We start from the raw sequence: 12,857 nt of genomic DNA on the forward strand, positions 1-12,857 counted from the left end.
AGCACAACAGAACAGTGTTTACACAACAGACTCACTTCGCTCAGCTCTCCAGTCCCCTACAGACAGATTACAGGAAGGAGACAGCCTTGTCAAAAGGTGTGTCTCACAGCACAGTATCACAGTGCACATCATTTTTGTTTCATTTGCTACATCTTAAATCGAACCTCTCCTCGCAGGCTGTCGTGTATCCTTCCTACCGCTGTAGCTCCGCCCCCTCAGCTTTACGCAGCCGACCCACCGCCGCCGTACAGTCTGAAGCAGAAGGCTTTCGTGCGGCAGCTTCGGGAAGTCTCCGCCCCTTTTATCTCCGAGATCCGTGCTCTATCCTGCCCGACTTTGTTTGAGCTTCCTGACAAACACCTGCTGGAAATGGACTCAGGTTGGACTCCGTTACAGCACTCTTAACGGACGAAAGTTCGGATTAACCTCAGACGATTATTTGTCCTTTATAGACAGCTAAAAGAGATGTAGAGATTTCCTAAAAGAGATGTAAAAGAGATTTCCTAGAAATCATAGCTACACATAAGCCTGTGTTGTCTGGGTGGACACATCATAAATATTATTAGCTTAGCCTACTTAGCTCAGGTGTAATGCACCGTCCCACGTCTCCACACGGCTAAAACATGGCAGCTAGTGTGTTAATGCAGACTATAGGTCATAAACCTTTTAATGTAGCTGTATGACGGCTCTCAGGAGAACTATTTTACATGGTGAAAGTTTTTTTTTTGCCTGTGAAACGTTCACGCTAATTAATCCGGGTTCCAAACAAGTAGCACAAGCTGTAATTAAAGCACCAGGTGAACCTATTAAATGTCCATGTCTTGCTAGGTAGATTTCAGGATTTTCTGTATGAACGTACTTGTGTGTGTGTGTGTGTGTGTGTGTGTGTGTCTGTCTAGGCAAGTTGGAGGCATTGTCCATCCTGCTGCACAAACTCAAGTCAGAGGGCAGGAGGGTTCTTATCTTCACTCAGATGGCCAGCATGCTGGATATTCTGGAGGCCTTTCTGGACCGGCGACATTTCACATTCGTTCGCCTGGACGAGAGCCTCTCCCATCATGAAAGACAGGTACAAGGACGTCATTTAGATAAATAAATACATTTTAGAGATTGTAAAAAGTGTGAGGAGAGAGTCGTCTTCCGTTTGCTGCATTTAATCACCTTTTTATCTAATTACGCCCAACCCTCAGGATCAGATAAAGGTGTTCAACTGCAACAGACAGTTTTTCTGCGCCATCCTGACCAACCGTTGCTGCTCCGCCGTGGGTCACGTGTTCGACGCAGACACGGTCGTGTTCTACGACACGGACCTCAACCCCAGCATGGACGCCCGGACGCAGGAATGGTGCGACAAAGTCGGACGCTCCAAAGACATCCACATCTACAGGTCCGTGTATAGCAGAGAGGAATTAAACGAATTAAATAGCACAAAGAGTCTGGGTTTCAGAACAAAGTAAATACAGGGATACACTCGGAAATGTAACAGTCTAAATGTTGGTTCACTTCAGGCTGGAAAGTGGAAACTCGATAGAGGAGAAACTACTGAAGAACGGCACTAAGGACCTGATCAGGGAAGTGGCAGCTCAAGGCACAGACTACACACTCGCTTTCCTCACACAGGTACACACAGGACACTGTACACCAAGCCGGTTCGCTTATCTGTCCATCTGGTCTGTTTTCTTATCTTATTCATGTTTGTTTTTGTTTTTTTTTTTTGTTTTTTTTTGTCCAGCGCACCATCCAGGACCTATTTGAGGTAGAAGCTGGATCTGGAGAGAAGGTAGAGGAGTTTGTCGTACTCCACCAGGAACCGTCTCCATCAGAATCCATCCCTCCGCACGTGGCCAGGCCGTACATCCAGGCCCTCAACACCATCACGCTGCACACGCTTCACCCAGAGGACAGACTGGAGCAGAAAGTGCTAGCGAAAGGAGAGAAACAAACGGAGCAGGTGGAGGAAGAAGGAGAGGTGACCGAGGAGGCGTCTCAGCTAGAGGAGCTGGCGTCTGTCGTAGAGCAGGTAAATAGCGACAGGTTATTAAGGGGTCGTGATGGCTTGTAGATATTCATCCTTATGAAGTTTAACTTGTCTTTATATTCGCTGTAGCTGACTCCTATCGAGAGATACGCGCTTCATTGCCTGGAGTATCTTCACGTCGGTAAAGACGAGGCCGTTGCTAAGGTAAGAAAGAAATCGAAGATCGACTCGACTGCTTTAATAGAAAAATAACCAAACTTGTCATGACGTCGCGTTTCGTTCACGGCCTTAGGAGCGCACCGAAGCTTCTAAACGAGCCTGGGAGATGCGGCAGCAACAGAAGCGAAAGCGTGAAGAACAGGAGCAGGCTGCTCTAGAAGACGAGGAAGATCTCTTCACCTACACCAGAGAGGATGCCTACAACATGGTACACTGTTACATGTAGTCAGCGTATAAGGACCTATAAGTATTCCACCGTCTTTTGGTGCTTAAGCGTTCGTTTATCTTTATCTTCTCTCCTGTAGGAGTACGTGTTCGAGTCTACAGACGGTCAGACAGAAATCATGCCGGTAAAACGATACTGCTTGTGTTGTACTGCACAGGATTTAAATGTGTTCTGTAGAGATACAAAGATCTCATGTGTCTCTTCCCGCTGCAGCTGTGGACGCCACCGACGCCGCCGCAAGACGACAACGACATCTACATCGACTCTGTAATCTGCCTGATGTATGACTCCGCCCCCATGCCCGAGTCTAAACTGCCCCCGGTGTACATCCGGAAGGAGCACAAGAGACCCAAGATGGACCCATCATGTAGGAAATCAGCCATTACTTGCATTCTTGTAGTTCATGTAGTTCGCTAAAGTCTCTGTAGAAAGGAAATATGTGCTCGTAAATGTGTAAATATGTAATAGTTTGTAATGTAAATAACCAGGTTGTTGTTGTGACGTTTCCCCAGCCATGGGCCGTAAGAAGAAGAAGGGTCACGGTGAGGCGGTGATCCCACCGCGGTCGCTCTTCGATAAGGCGAGCATGTTGAAGGTGCGGCGAGAAGGAAAGGACCAGAAGAAGAACTTCTCTCTGAAGCAGCAGGCTCCGTTCGCCAAGCCGCTGCCCTCGCTGGTCAAACCCACCATGGAGCCGGGACAGGACAATCCAGAGTGGCTCATCAGTGAAGACTGGGCTCTGCTGCAGGTACACATACAGAACCACACACACACACACACACACACACACACACACACACATATAGCACAGGACAATCCAGAGTGGCTCATCAGTGAAGACTGGGCTCTGCTGCAGGTACACATACAGAACCACACACACACACACACATATAGCACAGGACAATCCAGAGTGGCTCATCAGTGAAGACTGGGCTCTGCTGCAGGTACACATACAGAACCACACACACACACACACACACACACACACACAGCACAGAAAAATCCAGAGTGGCTTTTTAGTGAAGACTGGGCTCTGCTGCAGGAAATGTTTACTATCGCAAACACACACACTCAATCGCTCAGACACCCATGCGCTCTCTCTCTGTCTGTCTCTCTCTCGCTCACTCTGTCTCTCTCTGTCTCTGTCTCTCTCGCTGACTCTGTCTCTCTCTCTGTCTCTCTCTCTGTCCCTGTCTCTCTCTCGCTCTCTCTGTCCCTGTCTCTCTCGTGCTCTCTCTCTCTCGGTCTCTCTCGTGCTCTCTCTGTCTCTCTCTCTCGCTCTCTCTGTCCCTGTCTCTCTCTCGCGCTCTCTGTCCCTGTCTCTCTCATGCTCTCTCTCTCTCGCTCTCTCTGTCCCTCTGTCTCTCTCTCTCTCTGTCCCTCTGTCTCTCTCTCTCTCTCTATCTTTCTCCAAACACTTACATGCACATATTAAACACAAACAATATCTTACACACTTGCTCATTAATATTAATATCTTTGTCCCCTGTTCTGTTTTCCAGGCTGTGAAACAGCTGCTTGAGCTCCCAATGAACCTGACCATCGTGTCACCGGCTCACACACCGAACTGGGACCTGGTGAGCGACGTGGTCAGCTCCTGCAGCAGGATCTACCGCTCGCCGAAACAGTGCCGCAGCCGCTACGAGAACGTCATCATCCCCCGTGAGGAGGGCAAGGTGCGTCCGTGCAGTCGAACCGAAACCTTGTGCACGTTATCGCACGTTGTTAATGTAACAGATTATTGATTATTATTACTACTACTCTACATGTCATGCGTTTCTATTCTGAATTGAATCACACCCGTCTCATCTCGCAGTTAATTTACGAAGCTAATCCCAAGAAGAAGACCAAGAGCACCTATAAGGTAAGATGACACACGCAGCATTCTTTCTGACTGATGCTTAAACTCCATTTTGTGACCGTTTTCTCTCCCACTTATTTACAGACGAAGAACAGCCGCCCGTTGCGCACGTGTCAGATCTACACCCAGGACGACAACGCCACCCAGATCCAGCTCTACAACAACCGCTTCGAGCTCATGAAGATCATCGCCAGCAAGAGGAGTCCTCCAATAAAACCTCTGTAAGACGCCTGAAGTCGATACGCGAAGCAAGAATAGGTTTAGAGTCACCTTGCTGTTTTCTGTATTAGTCTTTTTTCCCTTTTTCAGGCTGGGACTGAATCCGTTCCAGAAGAACCCTAAACATGCTTCTGTCTTAGCTGAAAGGTAAACTTTTTCTTTAATGGGGAAATTGTGATTGTGTGGTGTTTGTTTTTTTTTTTCTTCCCAGATGCTGAACTTCCCTCTGGTTTTGGATTATAAGATGCAGCTTTATTTCTGGCGTCATCTGTTTCGTTTACTAATCTAGACGCTCGTGTCTGTGTTTGATATGATTCCACAGTGGGATCAGCTATGACAAACCCCTGCCTCCTATCCAGGTGGCCTCTCAGAGAGCAGAGAGAATCGCTAAAGAAAAGAAGGTGAGATTTCTGAGGCCTTGTATTATTATTATTAGTATTATTAGTAATAACAGTACAGCGCTGGATAACATGGACGGTTTCTTGGCTGTTTACCGTTAATATTTACATGATGTTATTCCCCATAGTTTATTATTTATTTGTACATTACACAGGTTTTGATATGAATAAACGGGTCATTTAACGTTGTGGAACGTCCTCAAAAGCAAATCATCACAGACATTATAGAAGGCATAAACAGACGCTCCCTTGCTCTCTCTCTCTCTCTCTCACTCTCTCGCTCTCTCTCTGTTTGTCTCTCTCGTGCGCTCTCTCACTTTCTTTCTCTCTCTCTCTCTTCTCTCTCTCTCCCCCTCTCTTGCTCTCACGCTCTCTCACTTTCTTTCTCTCTTTCTTTCTCTGTCTCGCTCTCTCTCTCTCTCTCTCTCTCTCGTTCTCTGTCTTTCTCTCTCTCTCTCTCTCTCACTCTTTCTCACTCTCTCTCTTTCTCTCTCTGTCTCGCTCTCTGTCTCTCTCTCACTCTTTCTCTTTGTCTCTCTCTCGCGCTCTCTCACTTTCTTTCTCTCTTTCTTTCTCTCTGTCTCTTCTCTCTCTCTCTCTCTCTCTCTCACTTTCTTTCTCTCTCTGTCTCACTCTCTGTCTCTCTCGTTCTCTGTCTTTCTCTCTCTCTCTCTCTCTCTCTCTCTCTCACTCTTTCTCACTCTCCTTCTTTCTCTCTCTGTCTCGTTCTCTGTCTTTCTCTCTCTCACTCTTTCTCACTCTCTCTCTTTCTCTCTCTCGCTCTCTCTCTGTTTGTCTCTCTCTCTCTCTCTCTCTCTCTCGCTCTTTATTATCCCCAGGCTCTGGCAGAGCAGCAGAGGGCTCAGCAGTTAGCTCAGCAGCAGACAGCAGGAGCGACCCCAGGGACTCCAGGGGCCACCACTCAGCCTCAAGCCCAGCCACAGGCCGCTCCTGCTGGTCTACAGGCCACTGGAGTTCCTCAGGGAACCCAGCAAGGAGCTGCCGCAGTCCCGAACACCGCCGTGCTGGTCAGAATTGTCCCTACCATTTCACCACATTTATAGCGTTCTACATTTTTTATTTATTTAGTTATTTCTGTATTACAGGATCTTTATTTAGTGTATTTAGAAACCTGTTTTCTTTTTTTTTTTCCACCTCCAGACTGGCACCATCAAGACTGCAGCTACTAACACAGGCATTCAGACAGGTATCATTTATCGCCTGAGGCGCAGCTTTCAGTGGTGTTACTGCCTACGATTTTATGATGATGATGATGATGATGATGATGATCTTTCTCCTTCACTTAGCAGCTGCAGTGGGAGGGAACGTGATCGTGAACACCGTAGCCAGCGTATCTCCAGGCCAGTTTCAGGGAAACAAGCGGCTCGCTTCTCCCGTCATTTCCGGAGCTTTAGCTGTAAGCCATTGTGTGTGTGTGTCTCTCTCTCTCTCTCTCTCTCTCTCTCTCTCTCTCTCTCTCTCTCTCTCTCTCTCTCTCTCTCTCTCTCTCTCTCTCAGAGCAACTCCTTTATAGATTAAGATGACAGGTTAGAGCTGGAGTAACATGACACAGGGTGCTGTTGTCATTGTGGGTCTACAGTTTAGTAAACATGGTTCAGAAATGGGACGTTGAAACACACGTCTATAAATGGAAACGAAGCTGATTTGAGCTACGCATCTACGTATGTTATTAATAGTTCAATCATCGGATTCTGCCCCAGGTTACAGGTGCTGCAACAGCTCAAGTGGTTCACAACCAGCAGAGGGCTGTCGCTTCTGTCCCCGCTGCCACCCCGGCTGAAGTTGTAGCCATAGCGACTAGCCAGGGTGTCCGTGCCGTAACCCCGGTGACCGCCTCGGCTGTGGTGTCCTCGACTCTGACTCAGGTGTCACAGACACGCTCGCTCGTTGCTCAGGGTACGACACACACACACACACACACACACACACACACACACACTCCCCTGCATGACTTCATTAGCTTTCAGCACCTTTTTACTAATACTCACATTTTAAGTAACATTCTTTTAATATAAAACATATTTCATGTTAGAAGTGGAACAGAATCATCTTCATTGTAGTAACAGTAACTTCAGTTTACTTACACATCACCGCTGTAACACTGATTATTTTCCTTATTCAGCACAAAACCCAAGTGTTTTATTACTTGTATAGAATTTAGACTCTTAACACCACTGACTGTTTTTTTTTTTCCTTAAGCAGGGGTGCAGTTGTCCCAGGGGAAGCAGATCACTCAGGCTCAACTGCAGATCATTAGGCAGCAGCAGCAGCTCCAACAGCAGCAGCCACAGCAGCAGCAGCAGGCTGGTTCTCCTCAGATTAAAGCAGTGAACAAACCACAGCAGGTACATGCATAATCTCTCACACACACACACACACACACACCTGTCTAGTAGCTGCATTCAAGCAATTTGCTGACGTTGCTCTACTTGCTGGCAGTCTGAAACTCGTGCGGTTGTGATCAACGCAGGAAGTCTGATGCGATCCAAGATTTGCTGAATAGCTGCTTTGCTTTTTACACAATGTTAAAGTCAGCAGCTTTGGCTGTAGCACACAACATCAGAGCTCGCCGGCTGTGTTCATTTCAGCCTTTTAAAGCAAATTAAACAGCTAGATTAGTGTCCTGATTTAGGGCACGTTCCTTAGAGCCATTTGTAAACACTGCACTGTAAACAGAGGGGAATTTTTTAATGACCGCGTCTTAAATTGAAACAAGTTCCGCGTGAATAAGACCGTTGGTGTCGGACTAGAATAAAACCCCCGTTAGATTGATTCGAGTTTTGAAATACACACTAATGCTGCACTAATGTCTGTGTATTTTTTTTTCTCTTGAAGATTCATAAGCAGAAGCTGCAGGTAGTAGCTGCTCAGGGCCAGCAGTCCACCGTTACCCAGCAGCCCCAGCAGGTCCAAGCCACTCCGACACCGCAGACCAGCACGCAGCTCACTCCGGTGGCAGCCGTGCCCAGACCTGGAGCCGTGCTCACGGGGACCACTGGCTCTAGTCTGCAGGTGGCCAGACTGGTGAGCTCCTTTTTTTCATGCACACTCTTTTATACACACACACTTTGACTTAAAGGTGGGGTCTCCGATGTTTGAGAAATGCTTCAGAAAACTGAGTCGGGACGTGTAGCAAACGTGTAGCCAATGAGCAGAAAGGGGCGTGTCTTGTCAATATGGGCGGAGAGAGTGTTCAGTGCGCATGTGTGACATTAGCAGAAAGCGGTTTTAGCATTGACATGGAGGATAAAAACAAAGAAAGAAAGCGAAGAAAGGAAGTTGCCCGCATATCCACAGATTCTTCCCTTCAGCTATGATAAAGACACATTTCTTTCCATTAGTTGCCTGGGTTACGTATGCGTGTGTGGGCGGAGCTATCAATACAGGGGTGGGACCCATTTGGGTTAGGGTGTTTTGGTGATTTTTTTTGGTTTGTTTTGGTGATTTTATATGTCAACATTGGCTTTCAAACAACGGAGACCCCACCTTTAATCATCAGAAATTGTGGCTGTTTAACCAAGTCTCCCAGTTTCACCTGGGAAATAAACCTGCGACACTGTAATCAGTCCTTCCATCAGAGACGTGTACATCGTTTATATTGATTCTGTTTACATCTTCTTCTTTTTTTTTTACTTTCTAATATCACTCCTTATTTTAATGATATATAGTCGCTTTTTTTTTGCTAAAAAGCCCGTATTCTAAAAACAGGAAGCCTGTCATGGAGGAAGAATAATCTTAGTTAGAGTTGAAGAAAATCAGTTCTTGAAATCGAACTCTGGTAAACAGCTGTAAAAAGTGTGAGCAGCATGTAAAAGCTTCACAAAGATCACATCTCACTCGCGTGCTTGTGTATCAGACGCGAGTCTCGGCTTCAGGCCCCGTCACAGCTCAGGCGGGGCAGACGGCCCAGGTGACTCTGACCAAACCTCCTCCAGTGGTGTCCGTTCCAGCCGTGGTGTCTTCCACCGGAGTCACCACGCTGCCGGTGACCGTCGCTGGAATCAGCGTGGCTATAGGACAGGCCCAGAAAACAGGTACTAACTAGTGCATGGAACACGTCATTCACGTGGAGCATCTCACACTGAGCGTCTTATACATCCCATATAAACACGTGTGTCACACTGTGTTAGGGGTTGCTGTGAGGACGAGGGTGCGAGTTTCAGGAGAATGAAGTGTGTGTGTGTGTGTGTGTGTGTGTGTGTGTGTGTGTCAGTTGGGCCTGTGGTAAGTCCATTCCAGGTTCAGCAGTTGTTGCGACAGAAGCAACAGGCGGCACCACAACAGAAAGTAGCACAACCTCAACAAACGCAGGCTGCAGTGCAGCAGAAGGTAACAGGCGCACACACACACACACACACACACAATCTTATAACACATTCTACAATTCACTAACATTTATTTCCTTGAGGAGGGATAAATAAAAGTTTATCTCACTAATTTGTGCCTTAAAAAAACTACCGAAAGAATCCAAAAGGCGACATGTCGTAACCTGTAAGGTTGCCAGTCTCTGCTTGACAAGACACTGTAATAATCCCAAAATTCTCGAACACTATGCAAGACACTATGCATTTCATGTTGCAGGTGTAATCGTGTGCCACGTGTTTGTTTTTTTGTTTTTTGTTTTTTTTGGTCTGTAATACAGTTGGCCACTCAGCAGGCGGCTCAGGCGGCTCAGGGCCCACAGAAGGTGACGTACACAACCACACAGCTGCAGCCGGGCATTAAGACTCAGTTCTTCACTTCTCTCTCTGCCCCGGCACAGAAGTCTGCCACTACACAGCAGATCCAGGTACACACACACACACACACACACACACACAGAGTTAATGCTTGATTGTTATTTTACTGTACTGAATCTGAACCAGTGCTGCTGTGATGCCAGGTTCTGCCCAGGAGCTTATATAGTGAACAGAAACCCATTCTGTGTTTTACTCCTAATGTCCTCTCTGACAGAGACAACCCAAAATACCCAATGATACTTAAATACATTCTCATACTTTGATGTTAGCAACATAAATAGAAACACAGCATTGCTAAAATTGACTCAACACTACAATTTCCACATGTGGACTGCGTGTGTGTGTGTGTGTGTGTGTGTGCGTGTGTGTGTTCATGTGCTTCCTTTGCTTTTAGGTCACTAAAATTCCTCAGATTGCTGTGCAACAGCAGATAGTGTCCTCACCCCAGCAGGTAAGAGCGAGCAAGCGATGTTATTTTATTAACACGTGCTTCAAGATGTGACTCTAATCATCTGTGTTTCTTTGACGGCGTAAACATGAAATTCTCAGCAGTTAGAGCCAAGTTAGATCGCTGCTTTGATCTGATGCTCACTAAACCCTGCATCTCATGAATAAATGATCGAATTCGATTGGCACATATTGAATGCACATATATATAAATGCGTGTGATTGTGTCTGTGTGTGTCTCTGTGTGTGTGTCTGTGTGTGTGTCTGTGTGTCTGTGTCTGTGTGTCTGTGTCTGTGTGTCTGTGTGTCTCTGTCTGTGTGTCTCTGTCTGTGTGTGTGTGTCTGTGTGTGTGTGTGTCTCTGTGTGTGTCTCTGTGTGTGTCTCTGTGTGTGTCTCTGTGTGTGTCTCTGTGTGTGTCTCTGTGTGTGTGTGTGTGTGTGTGTGTGTATCCAGGCCCAGCCTCAGACAGTAACTCTCACCCAGGCGGCTGCTGCGGCCGGGTCGTCTCCTGCTCAGGTGCAGATGATCCCCACAGGCTCCACCTCTGCCACACAGGTTGTCCATCAGAAACTCCTCCAGCAGCAGCAGCAGCAGCCACAACAGCAGGTTGTCGCCACATCAGCTCCCGTCTCCTCCCCTCAGATTCAGGTTCCGGCTCCTCAAAGCCCCGCCCAGCAGCAGAGCTCCGCGGTGACCCCTACAGCCGACGCACCGATACAGCAGCCTGGAACGCCACAGCCTCAACCGGGCAAAGCAAACGCACGTGCAGGAGCCGCCATGCGCGCCAAAACGCCCGCCAAACCCAGCGGAGGCAGCTAGACACACACACACACATAAACACACTGCTTTATATCCTCACAGGTGTGTGTTAGTTCATTCAGAGGACATCCACTGTGCTTTCCTGTCCAGTGTCCTAATCATCGTGTTATTAAGCTAAACGACTCGGCAGAGACACTACGGACAGCAGTGAAACAGGCTTTTTAACATATATGCGTACACACACACATACACACATACACACACACACACACACACACACTTTTTCTCCACAGTGTGGAAGTTATTTTACAGGATTCTTATGCTGTAAAATGCTTGTTTTTTTTTTTTTGTTTTGTCTTTTTTTTCTTCTACCACACCCACCTTTCTTTGTTTATACACCTGTTACACATTTATTATCCTCAGATGAAACTAAGAACGAGTCTGTGAGTATTTTACGACGACTGTCAGGGGTGGGCAAATTCTCGTTCTGTCTTTTCGTGGCAAGTTGTTCTGGCGTTTATAGAGATCCTATAAAACCTCACGCTGTCAAGTTGTAACCGGTAGCTGATTGGATGATACCCCGTAACATCGAGATCTGATCGGTTAAAAGGGTTTATTCCTGTCACATTGCCCCGCCCCTACCATCCTACCAGCCATGATTAGGTTTTGAGCTGATCAGATGAATCAGGTGTGTGCAGTTCAAGTAAAAGCCCCAGGAACTGGTTGAAGATTTTAGATACCTCGTGTAAATCGTACACTTTATATAGCTGAAACGTCCTCTTTAGTCGTGGCCAGTTAGGACCTGTAGAGTGTGAACATCCTGTTCGGGATGTAGGATTAATGAGCGAACCAGGTTTAAATCTGTATTGGGAACAGAAGTCTTTAGAGCAGTAGAGGTGACGAGGTATTCGGTGTTCTGGACGATCTCGCACGTCGTCTCATAGCGAGTTGTGTGTTAGACTTGTTGTAAATGTGTGATCGTCATGTTATGTACTAGAGACGCACCAATCCATAATGGAGTACGAGATCGCTACAGATTTATCGTATATCGTAAGGGGATTTAAAAACAAATGAAAATGTTCTCCACAATGAATCTAGTAGCCAGTTCACAAAAACAACCCCAAAATAATATCAAGAAATATGTCAGTATCGGTGCAGTGTGTAATCTGGGAAACAACAGGAGTGGTGCATCTGTGTGTGTGTGTGTGTGTGAGTGTGTGCACGTCACTGGACGTTTCATAATAAACTGCTCATGACGTCTCTGATCAGCAACAGACGGAGTGCAAATGATCTTTTCCTCTTTGTGTGTGTGTTTTTTTTTTTTGTTGTTTTTTAATTCTGTATCAGCTGCACTGTAAAATTGTGTTGATGTATCTGTAATGTTTCATTCACCTTCATATATTTGTCTTTTTATTCATTCTGAGGAACAAATGTGTAAATAACAGAAGGGAAGACATTTGTAACTGTAAAGCAGTTGTGTTTTCATTGGATTTTTTTTTTTTGTTTTCTTTTTTTTTTTAACTCTATATAAAGTGTTGTTTTTATACCAACACAACGTGTTCGTTTCTTATTCGGATAGTCCGGATTCACACAGAAGTCACGCATCGACGTCCCTCGGTCTGTTTTAAGCGTGAAATAAACCTTTCACCGTTCCTCGTGAATACGAGCCGTTACCGTAGAAACCGTAACATATCAGATCGTACGTGTTTATATAAAAACCTGCGATTTGCCTTTAGACACCTTAGTTCCTTTTTCGTTATTTATCTATTTATATTTGTATTTATTTGTTTAACATCCACAATAATGTAATCCGAGCTTTAAATATCATTGCCGGTTGTCGAGAGACGGGAGCGTGGCGATGTTTTATTTTGAACTGCGATTTAAAAGAAATAACAATAATAATAAAAATAATTCATTACTATAATATGGAAAACATCTGGACATGTTTAGGGAAAAGTGAAGCACGTTTAGCTGAAAAGATGAACAGAT

The 12,857-nt window shown here is 46.1% G+C and overlaps 1 protein-coding gene across 5 annotated transcripts in view; it reads left to right on the forward strand.

Annotated features, from left to right (window-relative positions):
* ep400 (E1A binding protein p400) overlaps window positions 1-12,376 on the forward strand; it is a 32,923-nt gene extending 20,547 nt beyond the window's left edge. For 4 of the 5 annotated variants that reach the window (XM_060882230.1, XM_060882234.1, XM_060882233.1 and 1 more), the window contains 27 exons: window positions 1-96; window positions 177-379; window positions 900-1,069; window positions 1,191-1,387; window positions 1,509-1,620; window positions 1,733-2,020; window positions 2,108-2,182; window positions 2,271-2,405; window positions 2,503-2,547; window positions 2,637-2,790; window positions 2,936-3,171; window positions 3,926-4,099; window positions 4,240-4,287; window positions 4,369-4,505; window positions 4,594-4,650; window positions 4,826-4,904; window positions 5,741-5,929; window positions 6,063-6,108; window positions 6,209-6,318; window positions 6,623-6,818; window positions 7,125-7,267; window positions 7,758-7,946; window positions 8,779-8,956; window positions 9,136-9,251; window positions 9,565-9,711; window positions 10,056-10,112; window positions 10,563-12,376. The exon at window positions 1-96 is cut by the window's left edge and continues 203 nt beyond it. In XM_060882230.1, coding sequence (XP_060738213.1) covers window positions 1-96; window positions 177-379; window positions 900-1,069; window positions 1,191-1,387; window positions 1,509-1,620; window positions 1,733-2,020; window positions 2,108-2,182; window positions 2,271-2,405; window positions 2,503-2,547; window positions 2,637-2,790; window positions 2,936-3,171; window positions 3,926-4,099; window positions 4,240-4,287; window positions 4,369-4,505; window positions 4,594-4,650; window positions 4,826-4,904; window positions 5,741-5,929; window positions 6,063-6,108; window positions 6,209-6,318; window positions 6,623-6,818; window positions 7,125-7,267; window positions 7,758-7,946; window positions 8,779-8,956; window positions 9,136-9,251; window positions 9,565-9,711; window positions 10,056-10,112; window positions 10,563-10,928 — 3,943 coding nt within the window. In that variant the 3' untranslated portion in view covers window positions 10,929-12,376. The remainder of the gene's footprint in view (window positions 97-176; window positions 380-899; window positions 1,070-1,190; window positions 1,388-1,508; window positions 1,621-1,732; window positions 2,021-2,107; window positions 2,183-2,270; window positions 2,406-2,502; window positions 2,548-2,636; window positions 2,791-2,935; window positions 3,172-3,925; window positions 4,100-4,239; window positions 4,288-4,368; window positions 4,506-4,593; window positions 4,651-4,825; window positions 4,905-5,740; window positions 5,930-6,062; window positions 6,109-6,208; window positions 6,319-6,622; window positions 6,819-7,124; window positions 7,268-7,757; window positions 7,947-8,778; window positions 8,957-9,135; window positions 9,252-9,564; window positions 9,712-10,055; window positions 10,113-10,562) is intronic. The other variant, XM_060882232.1, reaches the window with a different exon arrangement.
* The last annotated feature ends 481 nt before the right edge of the window (window positions 12,377-12,857 follow it).

Source organism: Tachysurus vachellii, chromosome 11 (genome assembly GCF_030014155.1).
Source record: "Tachysurus vachellii isolate PV-2020 chromosome 11, HZAU_Pvac_v1, whole genome shotgun sequence".
In the NCBI taxonomy this organism is placed as follows: Eukaryota; Metazoa; Chordata; class Actinopteri; order Siluriformes; family Bagridae; genus Tachysurus; species Tachysurus vachellii.